The following is a 16,310-nucleotide window of genomic DNA, read 5'->3' on the forward strand; positions in this document are numbered from 1 at the left end:
AATTGATTTGACAGATTTGAAACCGCTTTCAGCTGCTGCTTCCAGTCAACAGAAACGTCTTATTGTCTCTTTCTGTGGATATACACACACACGGGCATCCCCACCACCAGCTGAGCCTCGGTATGTCCTTACATGGGCTGCAGTAGTACTGGTGTGACCCCGCTGCGTCCCCGGGGGAACGGCCAATTTCCATACAGATAGAGCCAGAGAGCCAGACCGCACCTGTGCTCCTGGAAATCCTTACAGGAATTGTATCAGACAGACAGAAATTCTGATGCTTATTATTGACTAACCATGCTAAGGGAAAGGGCAAGAGAAACAGAGATGGGTGGGGGAAGAGGAATTTAGGATGAGAAATGAAGAGAAAGCAGGATGGATGATCTGTCTCTGTTTACCTACCGCTGCATCACTGCTTCTGTATGCTAGTGTGCAGGTCTCCATTAGCGATTATCCATGATATAGAGCACCAGTCCTTGGCAAAAAAATCCAATCTCCATTATCTGTGTCAGTATGATATTATAAGTAGGTGAAAGGAATGTTTTGAGTTTTTGTCTATGAGCAATACTGCGATTAGATGCGCCCCCGTATAATCTATCATTTTATCCTTGTGACGCAGACGGCTTAATTTGACACAACTCTAATTTACTAAAGAGAGCTTTCAAGAAGTCTTCTGGCAAAACAAGTTCTGCTATTTATGAAAGGGCAAGTAGGATTAAGCGTTAAATCCTCTATATTTGTGAGTATGTGTAATTATAACAAAAAAATCTACTTATCTTGCACTGATTCAAAGCAAAAGTGTTATACAGGAAGTATAACATATACATTATATTCATACTTTTGTATGTATTCGTATCTATATACAGTATATGTTTATAAACGGGTTAGATGCCAGACAAGCTGTAGACACACCCCTGCACATCTGGACCGCAACAGCAAAAAGATTTGTTATTCAGACGTTCTTAAAACACTTGCTGAAATATTTTTCACAGTTAAACCATAAAGCAGTTATTTTTTTATGGAAAAGCTGGTCATCAAATGAAAAAAGAAAAAAGTTTATTTATGTATATATTAATGTATTCAGGCATTTTCACAGACTGGGCAAAGATTCAAGATGCTGTGACCCTTCTGGTTCTACACAAGCTGTTTCTTCCCTTCTCCCCTCCCTCCCTCCCTCCCCCTCCCTCTCTTCCCACCTCACAGCCTCTCATCCTATTTCCCTCCAGCAGAGGAGAACCAAGTAGTTTGATTATACGTCATTAAGAGTAATGTTTCACTTGAATAACACTTCGCTGCGGTCTGTGTGAAAGAGAAAGGGAACTAAGAATATCAAGCTGACTTTTAGATTTCTTGGGTTTTTCTGAGAGGTGAACTGTGAATATCTGGAATCATAGCAAATCAGGTGAGAAATATCTCATACCTCCTCTGAAGCTCATATATGTTAGAGAGCAGTGTGTGGCGAGTGCTTGTGGGAGTGTGTATTTGAATTCATTAAATGCAGAAAATCTGTTTTCCGAGAACATAACGCTCCAAAGGCAGCTGGTAGATGTTGCTGTGAGCATGTGAAGCTGTTTTTGTTTTTTTGAACTCCCAGCAGGCAAATTTGATTGCGCAGACGCTTCATGCCGTGCTGAAAATAAGCTCAACTCGTGGTTTACAATGACTCAGTTTGTCATATGTGTTCGATTCACATGCTCACATACCAAGGATTTTTAACCACTCAGTGTTTGGAACAGCACGTTCTAGTTTAATGTTATTGGATTAAAATGTAATTCGATTTTAACACATTGTAATTAACCTTTACATTAATAAACACATTTTTCTGGAGGGCTTCATTGCTAACTGATACTGTTGTTGTGGATTTAGTTTGAATGTGAAGAACTAGCATCAGTGTTCAACATTTTGACTTGTAGGAGTTTCTCTCCCTGTGTTTCTCCAGGTCAGAATGAGTGGGGGAGTCAGTGTGAAGTCGGCCCCCCGGGCTCCTCCCACGTCAGGGATCCCCCTCCCTCACAGCCTGTTGCCCTCCTCCCCCAAAGCAGACACCCGCCGTCGGGCTGGAGACCTGCCCAGGCACTCAACACAGACCCCTAAACACACACCCACACACACTCCCACACACACACCCAGGCACTCTCCTTTACTTTGCCCACGCAGCTCTGGCATCCCCGGGCCCTCCTCCAGGGACCCCAAGAGAGACACCAGTCTGAAGAGTCAGCTCTTCCAGCGAGTGGGTGCTCTACCTGCCCCCCAGGGGTCCCGCTCGGCCTACAACAGCCCGTTGACGGAGCGCAGGACACCACCGCAACACTCCAAAGACACACTGGATCTGGGGGAACTTGCCCCGCCTCAGATCCCCTCACAGTTCCCACATGACGGCAATCGCAACAGAAACGCCCCCCTCCCCAATAAGAACCAAACATGGGGGACCAGCAACCTGCGTCCCCCGCTGCAGTTCAGGAGAGCAGACAACTCCAACTCCCAGGCAACGGGGGGGGTCACGCCACAAAGAGAGGAGGATGCTCCAGAAAACCGACCAGCCCAGTCGAACAACGGTAACCTCCGGCCCTCTCTTGATCTGACGAGCTACGAGCAAGCCATTAGAGGTCGCAGTGACTCCACCAGCCAATCAGACGAGGAGATGGGCACTCCTGAGGATGGTAGTCCAGCCTGCTCTCCCTGTCCCCTACCGCTGCCACCAATAACATTCACCATGCCAATAATGTCCAAGATGGCTGTTCAAATGCTGGATCAACGTCTACAGGAGGAGGCTGCGTCCACAGAGACACACACACCCAAAGTCAACATGGCCACTGTGGCTCCCTTCAGCTACAGGTGAGTGGTGATACAGCAGTCTATCAACACTTTGATCACAAGCTACCAACGACGCCCCTAATTGTAAAACCATTCCCTTCTCATGATGAATCTCTCCTCATAACACTTCATGATCATTTAAATATATTTTTCAATGATAATGCTTCCAAAATGATCAATCCCTCTTATATCATGAATCACCTTTTTTATCAAAAGCCCTGGAGCGAGTAGTCTACGCCCAGCTGCAGTCTTTTTTAACCACGCATGGAATCCATGAAAAGTTTCAGTCTGGCTTCAAACCCATGCACAGCACTGAAACAGCCCTTTTAAGAGTTTTTAATGATCTGCTCCTAGCCGCCGACTCAGGTAGCCCAGCTGTCTTGGTGCTGTTAGACCTGACAGCTGCCTTTGACACTGTGGACCATAGCATCCTGCTGTCACGGCTTGAACAGTCCGCTGGCATCACAGGCTCTGCCCTTGCATGGTTCAGGTCCTACCTGACAGACCGTAGCTTCTCGGTACAGCTAGGTGCCTTCTCCTCTGCCAAAGCCCCTCTTACCTGTGGGGTTCCCCAAGGCTCGATTCTGGGCCCCATCCTTTTCTACTGTACATACTGCCCCTAGGTTCAATACTCACAAAACATAACATTCCCTTCCACTGCTACGCCGACGATGTACAGATCTATCTGCCTCTCAAAGCAAATGTCACACACTCACTACAGCAGCTGATGGACTGCTTAGCAGAGATAAAATCCTGGCTGAGCAAAAACTTCCTCAACCTCAACGAGAGCAAGACCGAGGTCATCTTTTTTTGGACCGCAACCTCCAGCCTCTCCGGTTGATATTCTGGGCTCTATCAAAAAAAACATCCTCCCCTCGGTCATGAACCTTGGAGTGACCTTCACCAGCACTTTTAAATTTGACAAGCAGGTCAGCACCGTAGTAAAATCCTGCTTTTTTAAAATAAGACTATTGGCCAAAACCAAGTCGTATTTATCTTTTAAAGACTTAGAAAGGGTTATCAACGCCTTTGTAACCTCGAGACTGGACTATTGTAACGCTCTGTATGTGGGTATGGACCAGGCCCTCAATCAAACGCTTACAGCTAGTCCAAAACGCTGCTGCACGTTTGCTGACTGGCCACAAAAAGCGCGACCACATCACCCCTATTCTGGCCTCACTACACTGGCTTCCAGTTCGGTTCAGAATTGATTTTAAAATCCTTTTATTTGTTTTTAAAGCACTAAATGGGCTGGCTCCTGCCTATATAGCTGAACTCCTCCAGCGCTACACCCCAGCCAGAGCTTTAAGGTCTGCTGACCAGCTGCTGCTGGTAGTGCCCAAGACCAGGCTAAAAACCCGAGGGCACCGAGCCTTCGCAGCAGCTGGCCCTAGGCTCTGGAACACTCTGCCCCCTCCATGTGAGGTCGGCCCCAGACCCTAGGGGTTTTTAAATCAAAACTAAAACACACTTCTTCTCTCTGGCTTTCTAGTCAGAGCGGAGCACGACTCCTGACTTTTCCGTGTGTTTTATTTTTTATTTTGTTTTTTAAGATATATCTGTTGTAATTTATTGTCGTTTATTGTGATTTGTAGTAATGTGTTTTTATTACATGTACAGCACTTTGGCTCGACCAAAATCGCTTTTAAATGTGCTTTATAAATAAAACCTGATTTGATTTTGATTTGATTTGATGTCTTAATTGCAATATAAGTCAAAATAATCACAATGAGTTATTGTTTCAGACCGTGCAGCCTCAATCTGAAGTGTGTTGTTGAGTGGTGTGTCGTGTTATAGCAAAGAATCAATGAAGAATGAATCAGTCAAAGCATAACAAATTATTCTACAATGAATGCATTACTTACCATACTTTATAGGATTAAGAATAAGAAAATTCACGATAACACCTGAAATGATTAAGATTACTTTTGAAATAATATACAGTACTTTGTGTATTATCAGTATTTCTGTTTCTAGGATTTGCATTAAAGTAAAATCAACGTGACACACATTGATTGAGAGTTCCTCTGCTGTGTGTGTGATTGTAATCAGAGGTTTAATGAGTGATTTGCATGAGCAGTAACAGAAGTGTGACGGATGTGTTCTTGTTGTGTTTACAGGGTGCATGCACAGGCTGAGAGCGATTTTACAGTTGGATGAACTGAGTGACTGCTCATCTGGATCCATAGAAGTCTGCTGTGATGACCTAACACTAGGTAAGACACACACACCACACACACAAACACACACACCACACACACAGGGGAATGCAGGTATACTGAGATTATACTCTTTAGCACATTTTTCAGAAGCAAAACACATTATTTTTTCTGTTTAAATCTTTTGCTCTTTGCTTCTAGTCCAGTTCTGTCCAATTTACATCAGGGTGACAATGGATATGGATGCGTATACCTACATTCTGTCAACCAGACGTAATTACTGCGGCATAAATGACGTCAGAAGGGCATGCCGACCTTTGGGTCTCTTTGTGGACCTTGAAAAGACTCAGTGGAGACTCGGGGACAACCATTCTCTTGTCTAAATGTTCGGTCCCTCCCCTACCCATCAGGCCTCAGGAGCCATATATGTTAGCTGGTGTCGTTTAGTGTGTGTCTCTGCTGACTACAGCGGTTCCTAGATTAAGAGATGTAAAGGAGAGAGATGGGCTCAGGATGTTAAGATGAAGGAAGATGACAGGGTTGATGAGGGTCAGTAATGGGATGAAATCGGGCACTTCTCAACTCGCTGCCAATGAGTATTATTATATGCACATTGATTTCAGCTTCATCCAAGAGCTGCTGAGGAGTTTAAACCCTTCCTCCACTTACACTTTCTCTCCATCGTCTTTCACGCTCCTCTCCAGCTTCATTGACCTATAAAGCCACAGTCCCAGCATGACCTCCTCTCCATCCTTTTGAGTAATGCTTTCCTCTGTACCCACAGCTATGGTCGTGCTTTGTGGTGGTCAGCGTGAGTCGAGGGATGTGGGCAGGCTTCAGAGATATGACTTTATCAGTGGCTCAGTGAATCATTCTTTGTGATGTGGTGTCAGTGGGATAGGAGGGGACCAACTGCCTGGCTTTGAAACGTGCAGCCCTGAGTTAGTGTGGATTAAACTTTAATGGGCAACATCTCTCTGAGTGTATACACATCTGGCACAATATCTGTACAGTTTTTACATTTGTCCTGAACATTAGATTTTAAATTAAACAGTGACAATGTGTTTACAGTGTTAAAGGGTGTGGCTATTCTTATTGGGTTCTTAAAGTAAGAATCAACTTGCTTTTTTATACACGGTCGCCAAATTTAGGAACAATGAGTACTAGAAATACCACAAAATTACTTATCCCACGCTAAAAAAATGTTTTATTACCTACAAGCCTCAACAGTGAACGATGAATCAAAAAGCAGGAGAAAAGTCTTGAAGTAATTGGGCGGCAATGTTTAAAGACATCATCTCATTTACCCGGTCGTTTGCTCAATGCTCCCCTAACACATGCATTTTCATTCTTTATGGGTACGTTGTTTAAATAAAGATGTTAGCGATAATCCATTCATTTGGGGAGTAGTGAGCATATAACAGCATAAATGAGACTTGAATTATGTGGATTAAATAGTCATTTTTGGGGTGGATTGCTGCAAAATACAGAATATCCCTTGAAATTGTGAAACATTTTAGAAAAAAGCTAACTAAAGGATACCATTACTATACTGTTATTCTCTTATAGAGATAAATCATTTCGATACAGAAAACAGAGAATAACATCAGATCAAAATAAAACACATAAAATGTGCCTTTAGTAGTAATGTAAATCTATTTCTCTAAAATAAAGAAAATTGCAACTATTTTCTCACTACAACCTCCTCAGCCAGTCGTGGACCTCGGTATAACATTTTTAGTGGCTACAACTCCGGCCAGTTCGTAATACTTCATAACTCAACTGTACGTACACAGTATAATATTCAGACATCGTATTGTAATATATTATGTCACAAGCAGTTGCCCTAACCTTTAAACTTGCTAGTCCCATCATCGTGCCTGTCTAAAAGTGTAGCTACCAGAATAGAGCTGTTTGCAAATAAAACAAACTTTTAAAAGCTTTTTTAAGGTTAACACCAGCTGGTTGTGGAAAGGGGGAGGGGAGCTCATGGAGGACCAGCCCCTGTCTTTAAACGCCTCTGGCTGTCTTGGGACTGTGGTTGTGGCCTTGTAATTGTTCCCTAGAAGGCGTTAGAAACAGAACTAATGTGTCCTAGACTCCTCTGAAGCTGCATTTACATGGAGGGTGGGCTGACACCGTAATGACTGTAATTTAGGGAACGGAGGGGAACAGGGAGGACCGCAAAGTTTAGAGGGAAGGAAAAGAGAAACAGTGAGAGGGTGAGAGGAGTCCTGATAAGGTCAGTGGGTAAATTGATTTCCTTTTGTTTAAGGAGGGAGAGAACAAACACTTAATGTGTGCACAGTGATAAAAACATTGATGGAATATTTCCAAGCTGAGGGTTCTGGTTGAACTCAAGGCCAAGTCAAGTGATATAAGATAAGATAAGATGGACCTTTATTAATCCCCGTGGGGAAATTCAGTAACCCATATTCACACAGATTAGAGATTAATAACATTTAAAAATCAAATCAAAGATACAAATTAAAATAAAATGATATACAGTTAGGTAACTTTAAAATAAGAAATGAATCAAAATGAACATATATTGGTGAACATATATACATAGTTGGTTATGGTTGCCTTGACTGAAGGCAAAGAGTATTTTTCCATAAATGGATTAATTCCATATGCCTACATTAACTCAGATTGAATGAGAGGTAATATAATCAGCTCTTACATCTCCTATTGGAGCCCCTAATGAAGACCTGAACATTGAATGTGACTGTAGCACCATGTGGTCTCTCAATTAGACCCCAGACCTCCTGACCTTGTGTCTCTCTGGAGAGGTGGATTTCAGAGTGTGTGTGCGTGTGTGTGTGTGTGTGTGCTGATGTATGCTTGTGTGACAGTACACAGATGGTGTTTGAAAGATAAATGTGATGTGGTCGGTGTATCATTTTTCAGCTCGCGATAAGGGGTAAGACCGGATATTCCCTACGGACACTCTCAAAGTCCGTCAGCTATCCCTCCTTCTCTCTCTGTTTCGCTCTCTCGCACACAAACACATGGATATGAAATACTGCACTGTATTCCACACCCATCCTCATCTGATATTGACATTTACTGGCAGAAAACAATGGGAATTGTACTTTCCAGGTGTGTGATTGACACTTTATTTTGACAGAAACCGGGCATGTGTTCCTTGAAAACAGTAACACTATCTGCAGCAGAGATTTCATGATGTGTCCGTCAAGATGCATGTCTAGCCAGAAATTACATTCAGTGGCAATGGCCCAACTTGCACTTTGTTATACTAAATGTAATATAGCCCAGTCCATTAATGGATTAGAGTATATATAAGTATAGATTCTATACTTATATACTATGTACTCTAATTTGAAAGTTTGCTAGGTGCTGTAACTGAGTTTTATAATGTTCAGTTTTTGTTAAAACTGTTTCCGAGACATGTTGATTAAACTTAAGGGTTATTATGGAGGCTGCAGTTTGAATATCATAATGTATTTGTAATTTTTAAGATTTTCAAAACTTTTCAATGATTTTCAATGATTCAGCATGCAGATTATAAATTATATTCCCTTTTAATTCCCCCGGCCAGTCTACTGGATAGCATTTTGATAACCCTGCTGCATCTACTAGTGCGTAATCCTCTTTGGTCAATCTAATCTGACAGACATATGCCGGTGTTGGCGGTGAACAGTGGTGAGTGGTTTAGTAGATTTGGAAAGATGATCAGACATTAAAGTGGACTAGATTACAAAGTCACCCATCACCAGGAGTGAGGCAGTAATCACTATTTAGGGTTTAATGTCATGCTCATTTGACCCTAACTCTGACCTGTCTGGAGTTCTGTTTGATGGGTAGACATCACATGAGTGTGGGAAAATGAGTGCACATGAATGCACATAATCCATACCTGAGCATCAAGGCACCCATTGATATATGTGGGAAAAAACAAGTTGAAATTTGCACATGGAAGCTTTTAATTTTCCCGTTGGTTTCACACGCTGAGCCATCCACCCGTTGTGTGGCGATGCACTAAGACAGAGCTGCCACCTCCTTCTTCTCCCTCCCCCCAGGGACATTTCCTTTCTTCCTCTGTCTGCGTTAGATAGAGTGAGAGATAAAAGAAGAGAGAAAGAAAGGAGGGAGAGGGCTGAATTGAGAAATGGGTGAATGAGTACACACACTCAAGATCCCTTTTGACCTCTGGGGTGACTCCCAACCAAGGGAGTCGAGTTATGGAGGCAGTCATGTGTGTAACCTCTCTGTGTCTCTGCAGGACCACACACACACACACACACACACACACACACACACACACACACACACACACACACACACACACACACACACACACCACACACACACACACACACACAACACACACACACACACACACACACACACACACACACACACACAGGAATGTGTGTAACAAAGACATCTATCCGTCAAATTAATAACCCATGCATATTAAAGCAAACACTCGAACATGGGTGCTGATTTATTGGCTCAAGATTCCTGATGTTTATATATATTAAGGAAACATGACTGCATGTTTCCTTAATATATATAAATATAAGATTTTGAATCACATGCTAATGTATATCTTTACTTTTGCAACAGCGATTTTATTTCTGCCGACCAAAGCACAAATCCACACACTCACACACACACTGATGATATACATGGCTGCTGTATGCACACCACGCTGTAACTAAGCAACCGGCCTCTGCAGCACAGCATTTTGGGATACCCCTGGGAAGTGTGCTGAGAATGTCAACAGTGAGGGAGCAGCTACATAAAGCGATACCTTTTAAACACACACAAGTAAAATTCATCCTCCCTTCTCTACATTCCCTGAATAGCATTGATGTTGTTCCAGCCCTCAGCTGGTTGTGACTCATGATGAGTGTGTGACACTCGCTCTGCGGAAGAATGGTGTTTTTGTTAGATTAACATTTGTGCCTCCGGAATCAGGAGTTGGTTACAAGTGACACACCATTACCATGGATAGCCTTTAAGTGGCTGAATTGCCCAAATGCTTAAGCCAGTGAGTCAGGCTGCGCTTCATCATCAGAGAGAGAGACCACCACAGTCAGTGTGTCACTGTTGAACAATCCCCTCTCTTTTTCACACTTACATTTTTTGACTCACACCGGGAAGCCACACATTGTTTGCATCAGGTTGTCGCCTAAGTATTTTGTGTGTAAACAGGACATTAAAAGCCATGTTATTGTGTTGGTGTAGTATCATAGTGTGTGTCACCATGAGCCTTCCCCTTGTTTATGTGTGTGTCATGGTCTGGTATTCATCCTTGTGTCCTGTGGACCCTATGCGTTAGCGTGTTAACGGACACAAGTAAGCGTAGCATTAGCGGCGAGGCGGTGAGGCAGGATTTCCTTTCTCTGTCTTACAGGCTTCCTCTGCTCCTCTGGCACACATACAGAGATCCTTCCTCCACCTCCTCTCAAGTTTTCTGCATTATATTTGTACATTCTTATATTCCCTCTTTTCTCCTTCCTTTTTTTCCTCACCAGTAGCATGCAGTATACATCTTTCATGGTGAATGCTCTATCTTGTGACTCGCTCCCCCTTTCTTCATCTATTCTGAGTCACACTCTTGTTATTTTCTTCTCACTTCTCTGTCCCATTCTCTCATCTTTAGAACAACTTTTTTTTTCTTATGTACTTGGACACAAATCAGCAAAACAAGAGGGAGTAGGTGCCAACAGGGAGTGGGTGAAAGTGAGAATGCGCGCCATCTGCTTAGTGCAATGGGAATCGTTCGTCTGAAAGTTTACGTTGCTCTGATACAATTAGTTACATCAAAAGCTCTCGCAGTACTTTTCCATTCAAAGCTGGAGAATGGAGACACTGTGTGACTTTGTAAACTTGCATATCATGCGCCGCACAGTGTCTCTGTTTGTGTGTCTTAGTGGCTACCTCACATGACTGCTCTGTAAATATAGTGGCCAATCTGTTCCTAACTGTTTAGAGATGCTAGGGAAAACTAAGTACAGAAACACCCTGCCTCTCACTGCCTGTCTCTCTGTCTCTCTGTCTGTCTCTCTGTCTGTCTCTCTGTCTGTCTCTCTGTCTGTCTCTCTGTCTCTCTCTCATTCTATTTAACTCTGTTTTCAATCTATCCTTTCATACCTGTATCTCTGTCTACCTGTCTCTCCTACATTTACTTAACTTTGCTTAATAAGTGTCTTTATAAGTGTATGGAACTGTTTGCCCACGTCATCGTGGCACATTGCCCATGGCTTTGACCACTTTGGTTTACCCACAAACACATTAAAACTCACACAAACACACACACACACACACACACACACACACACACACACACACACACACACACACACACACACACACACACACACACACACACACACACACACACACACACACACACACACACACACACACTTCTTTTGCATACTAAATGTGTGAGTCTGTATGAGATGAATGTGTAGGGTGATTCTGAGCACTGGCACTCATCACACTCTGCCAGCTCTCTGATGTCGGGCCAGATTGCTCAGGTCAGTCACACACCCTGCACAGACAGCATGCTCTGTGTGGGCGTTGAGTGTGTGTGTGTCGGCTTAACAGCGAAGACTCAGAGAGAGAGTTTACATCAGCCATATATTAAAGTGATTAGACTGTGGAGCCAGAGAGACGAGTACTTGAACAAACAAGTAGCTGTGTGCTGCCAACACACACTTTACCTGTGTGTATTCGTTCTTTCAAGAGCACTGACGCGTGTCTTTTCCCATGTGCATCTGTGCACCACACAGACCTGCCTTGTACGCGGCCACTCGCCTTAATCCCTCATCAGGGAGGTATAAGAACTGACAAATAGCACCTATTAGCCTTAAATTACATCCCTTACCCCCCTACTGGCCTGCTACCTGCCCCCAGAGCCCCCATAACTGTCACCAAACAGCCATGGCCTCTCTGCGGCAGAACCTCCTCAACATAAGCCCTTTATTAGAGCTAGCTGCTTCTAATTAATGGCTTCGGCCTTTACACAATGAAACAGCCAATGTATGTCTGTGTTTTTGTCTGCTACTGAGCTCCTGTATTACACACACTCATTCAAGGTCTGATGGATGGACGTTGTCATCATTGGGCTCAATTGGCGCCAGTTTGGGTACTTTAATACTGTGTGTGGACTTTGAAAAACAGGACATTGGTTGTTTTCGCTCTGGTTGAGAGTAAACCGATTTATGCAAATGTGACAGAACATGGCCGTAAGCCCAGCATCCTGCTTGTTTGAATACTACTCCTAACAGTTTGAGACCTGATAACATCACAGCTGCAGGCTATGCTGCTTGTATACAAGAGAAAGTGCTCTAATGGTAAAACACCCAGAGCACAAACACTCCAATACCTGCAGCAGACAGGATGCATTAAAAGACAAAAACAAAATCTACAGTTATTGATTGTTAATAAGCATTAATGGACTTAAGGTTGACTTTATGCTCTGTCATCGTTTCAACCTGTAATGGAAATCAAAAGACAAAGGAGAAATGACGACAATATACTATTTTCCTGTCCCTCTTATCGGATCTCCACCCTGCTCTGTTTGTTTTACGAGGCATTACTGGAATACATTCTGTAGCTATTTGCAGCAAAGAATCACAGTTGATGGCAAGTGAAACAAGAAAACTATAAAGTGGGTGAAGAAGAGCTCCTCCTGTGTCCTTTGTTGATTCAGATGGGATGTCCAGAGCGATGAGGTGACGTAGTTGACCGTGCCAGAGCAAAGCGAGTCCCTGGATGGGAGCTTGGCCTTCTCTGAGCCTGTCTCATCAATGTGACACTTTGGTGGAGACAGACCCATGCACACACACTCGTACACATGCAGGGGAGGAGAGACAAAAGTATACTGACACCGACACTCGTTCACACACCCCTACATGTGCACGTGTGCTTGTTTTAAATCAGAGGGGTGTGCTTAGATATGAGATTGTGATGAATCTATACCCTGCAAAACGTAATGGCCTCTGCTTCTATATTAACTAGGGGGATGGGCAACACACTGTGGGTCTGTAGGAGAGAAGGAAAGGAAAGGAAGGGAGGAAATGAGAAAAGAGCCATGAAGATGAGTTGAGAGGTAATCTGATGCAGGTGGGAGGGGCAGTGATGATCATTTGAGGCCTGCTAGCTGCTAATTGAAGCATAATTAGTTAGGCTGACAAATCTGGTTGAGTAATATGGATGTTAAATGTGTGTCCTGTTCTCCTCCTCTAAGCTGATCCTGCAGTCACGGCTGTTTTACACATCATTTGAATCAGCTTAATCATGGGTGGGCCTCTCGTGATTAGGGCACATAAGAAAATCTGAATGTGAATGGATGAAAAGAACAGCTAATGTGATAATGACTGATTGAATGTGTGTGTGAGTGTGTCTTCATTCTGCTTCCAATATTTGGCATGTAATATCATTTGAGTCACACACAGCTGAGGTCAATATGAATATATCGTTGTTTCTTTTTTGACCTTCCTTCCTTCCTTCCTTCCTTTCTTCCTTCCTTCACTGCTGTTCAGCATAACCCGGCATCTGCGGTGCGCGTTTGCAAGAAGGGGAGAGATAGATGATTGGCGGATGAATCAGCCAGTGGGAGGATAGAGAGCGAGAGACAACAAGAAAGAAGGAGGGAAGAACAGAGGAGTAAGAAAGAGAGGGAGGGTGAATGAGCCAGCGGGGGTAGAGTGAGCAAACCCGTGAGTGTGGAAGAGGTAGAGGGAGGAGAGAAAGGGGAGGGGGGATGTTGCTGCTGCCGCTGCTGCGACTGTTTCTCCTGTCAGTCGGCTGCTGCTTGCCTGGCGAGCGGGAGGGAATACAGAGCGAGAGAGAAGCAGAGAGGGAGACAGAGCGTGTTTGATTCTAGCAAGCGCTATTGTGGCACAAGGAACCGCAGACACACGCTGTGAGGACGTGGATTTAGGCTCTGGACACAGAACTGCAGATCCATGGATTACCAGCCGTGAGTAAGGGTGACAGCAACAGCCACTCTAATAATCCACACATCATTTTCAACAGAGGGGGGGGGAACCCTTATTCTCATAATCAGGGAGTCTGGACCCACTGAAAGCAGAGAGGCAGAGAGGAGGGGCAAACCAGACAGTCTTGGAGTTTTTACACCTTATTTCTAGCCTTTTCTTCCTCCATTTCTTTCAGTCTGCTTGTGTGTATCTCAGTGTGTCACTGATGCTGTTGTTTGGCTCTCTGCAGGAGGGATGCTGGAGGCTAATGTGGCTAACATTAGCATGACGGCCAAGCCCAGAGAGGTAGACCTGAGGTCTGCTGCTGTCTCCTGCCAGGACACATCAGCCCAGGCCATGGCCTCTAGGAAGCCCCCGACCAAGCCCTCCGCTTTGCCTCAGGGACCCTCACGTCCCTCCAGGTCAGAGCTGAAGGTCTACCGGCCCTCCTCTGGATCTATCCCCATCCCCAATCCGTCCGGTCTCCGCAAGCAGAGATCATTAAACAACTTGTGTGTGCTTACTGATGCTGAGAAGAAGCTGCACCTGTACCAATCTCCCAACTGGAAGGATGATTCGAGCCGGCCGGGTGCTGGCACCAACAAGCCGGGTCTGAAGGTACCTCAGGCTGGGGGTGGGAAACCACTACTTTCCAGGACCCTTTCAAAGTCTGAACAGTCTCTTTTTCAGGGAAAACCGTTCTGCTCACCGTCTGTGACCTCAAACGGGGGCAAACCAAGTCGAATTCCTGCCCCTGGCAAACCACGGGGACCTTATGCTGAGGTCAAGCCCATCAGCAAGGCCTCTGAGGCAGGCCAGAGTGCTGACACAGACCCTGCAGACCACCACACTAAGGCTAACTCCAATGGAGCTGGGAATACTGGGACTAATGGCAAGAAACTAGGGGAGAAGATGCGATGTGCATCTCTGTCAACAGAGGAGAAGAAAGACAGGAAGGGTTTAGACGGAGAAGATGATAAGAGCTTTCTGAAGGTGGACCCAGAGTTAGTGGTGACGGTTCTGGGAGACCTGGAGCAGCTGCTTTTCAGCCAAATGCTTGGTGAGTCTGTTATTTTATCCGTATTGTGCATGAAAACCTAAAGATTGAAGCATGACACCTCTTAGGACAGGTTACAATTATGTCAACATGTTAACAACAGTTAATTATTGATTAATTGGGCTTGGGAAGGGATAAACATCCTCCCCTCGTCTCTCCTCTACTCCCTCCAGCTCTGACTGTAGCTCCAGCATCAACAGTGCATTTTAAATGAGTTCAGTCTCTATTGCACCAGAGCATAATATCAGTGTGTTTTTCTTAGTGCTTTTCACTATGCGATAGGGAGAGTCCTCGCTCTGGAGGTGGTGCAAACAAATCCCCATGTTTACATCACTGTAGCAGTCAAATATGCTTAGTCTATATGTGTAAAATGTAGTAATGTGGATGTGTACTAGCTCTGTGTGTCCCAATGAATCTGCTGAAGTAAGCAGTTCCAGAGGGCTGTCATTGTTTGGTTGTTTATTCCTTAGCTACCACAGGAGTGTTTTGTCCTAGTCTCATCTGACCCACTGCCACAGTGAGCTAGATATATATTAACCAATCCAATCCCTCCCTCCCTCCTCTTTCTCTCATTTTATCCTTTTTGTCTCCACATCCTGTCTGCAGGGTAGCATATCTTTTTTAATCAAAAGCAATCCAACCATGTATTTATCTATCCGTGCCATTGTTACCGTGTGAACCGCATGTTTCCATGTGGATACCGCAGCCTCAGCATCTCCTGGCTCTAGCCTAAAATCAGCCATTCGTCACTAAAGCCCGTGTGAGTGGGACTAGTGGGGTGTGTGTTTTCAGTCGGTAAATAAAACGGCGGCATATTGAGTCAGGCTCCGGTCACAGTGGGCCACATATTTAGCCTTGCACACCGCTCCCTCGCCCCCCCCCCCCCCCCCAACCCCTCTAGTTCCATTGATCTCCGAGCCACTGACAGATGGTCACTACCCCCCCCCCCCCCCCCCACCACCACCACCACCTCTTCCTCCTGTTACCGGGGGCAACGTGTTTGAGGAGGGAGGGGAATCTGAAGCGGTGGTGGCATGGGCAGGTAGTTAGCATGCTATCATTCACACACACACACCGATAGCACACTCTGTCACACACATCGGGGGCGACTGTAACGGGACACATACAAAGTTTCACATCGTAATGGGGTGGGGGGGGGTGGGGGGGGGTTGGGTATTGCGAGAAAGATGACTTAGTTGGTGACTGATAGGTCAAACCAGGTCTAAATCTGCATCCATTATTCATTCATACACACTTTGTGATTTCCTTTTATCTATTGCTCCTTCTCTTTCCATCCCTCCTTCTCTGTAGGAGCAGATA

General features: G+C 44.6%; 1 protein-coding gene across 1 annotated transcript in view; it reads left to right on the forward strand.

Moving 5' to 3' along the window:
* LOC117494053 (neuron navigator 1-like) overlaps positions 1-16,310 on the forward strand; it is a 93,998-nt gene that overhangs the window by 16,012 nt on the left and 61,676 nt on the right. The window contains 4 exon segments of the mRNA XM_034144715.1: positions 1,937-2,832; positions 4,932-4,965; positions 4,967-5,027; positions 14,184-14,993. Coding sequence (XP_034000606.1) covers positions 1,943-2,832; positions 4,932-4,965; positions 4,967-5,027; positions 14,184-14,993 — 1,795 coding nt within the window. The 5' untranslated portion in view covers positions 1,937-1,942.

This window comes from Trematomus bernacchii, unplaced genomic scaffold, assembly GCF_902827165.1.
Source record: "Trematomus bernacchii unplaced genomic scaffold, fTreBer1.1, whole genome shotgun sequence".
NCBI lineage: Eukaryota > Metazoa > Chordata > Actinopteri > Perciformes > Nototheniidae > Trematomus > Trematomus bernacchii.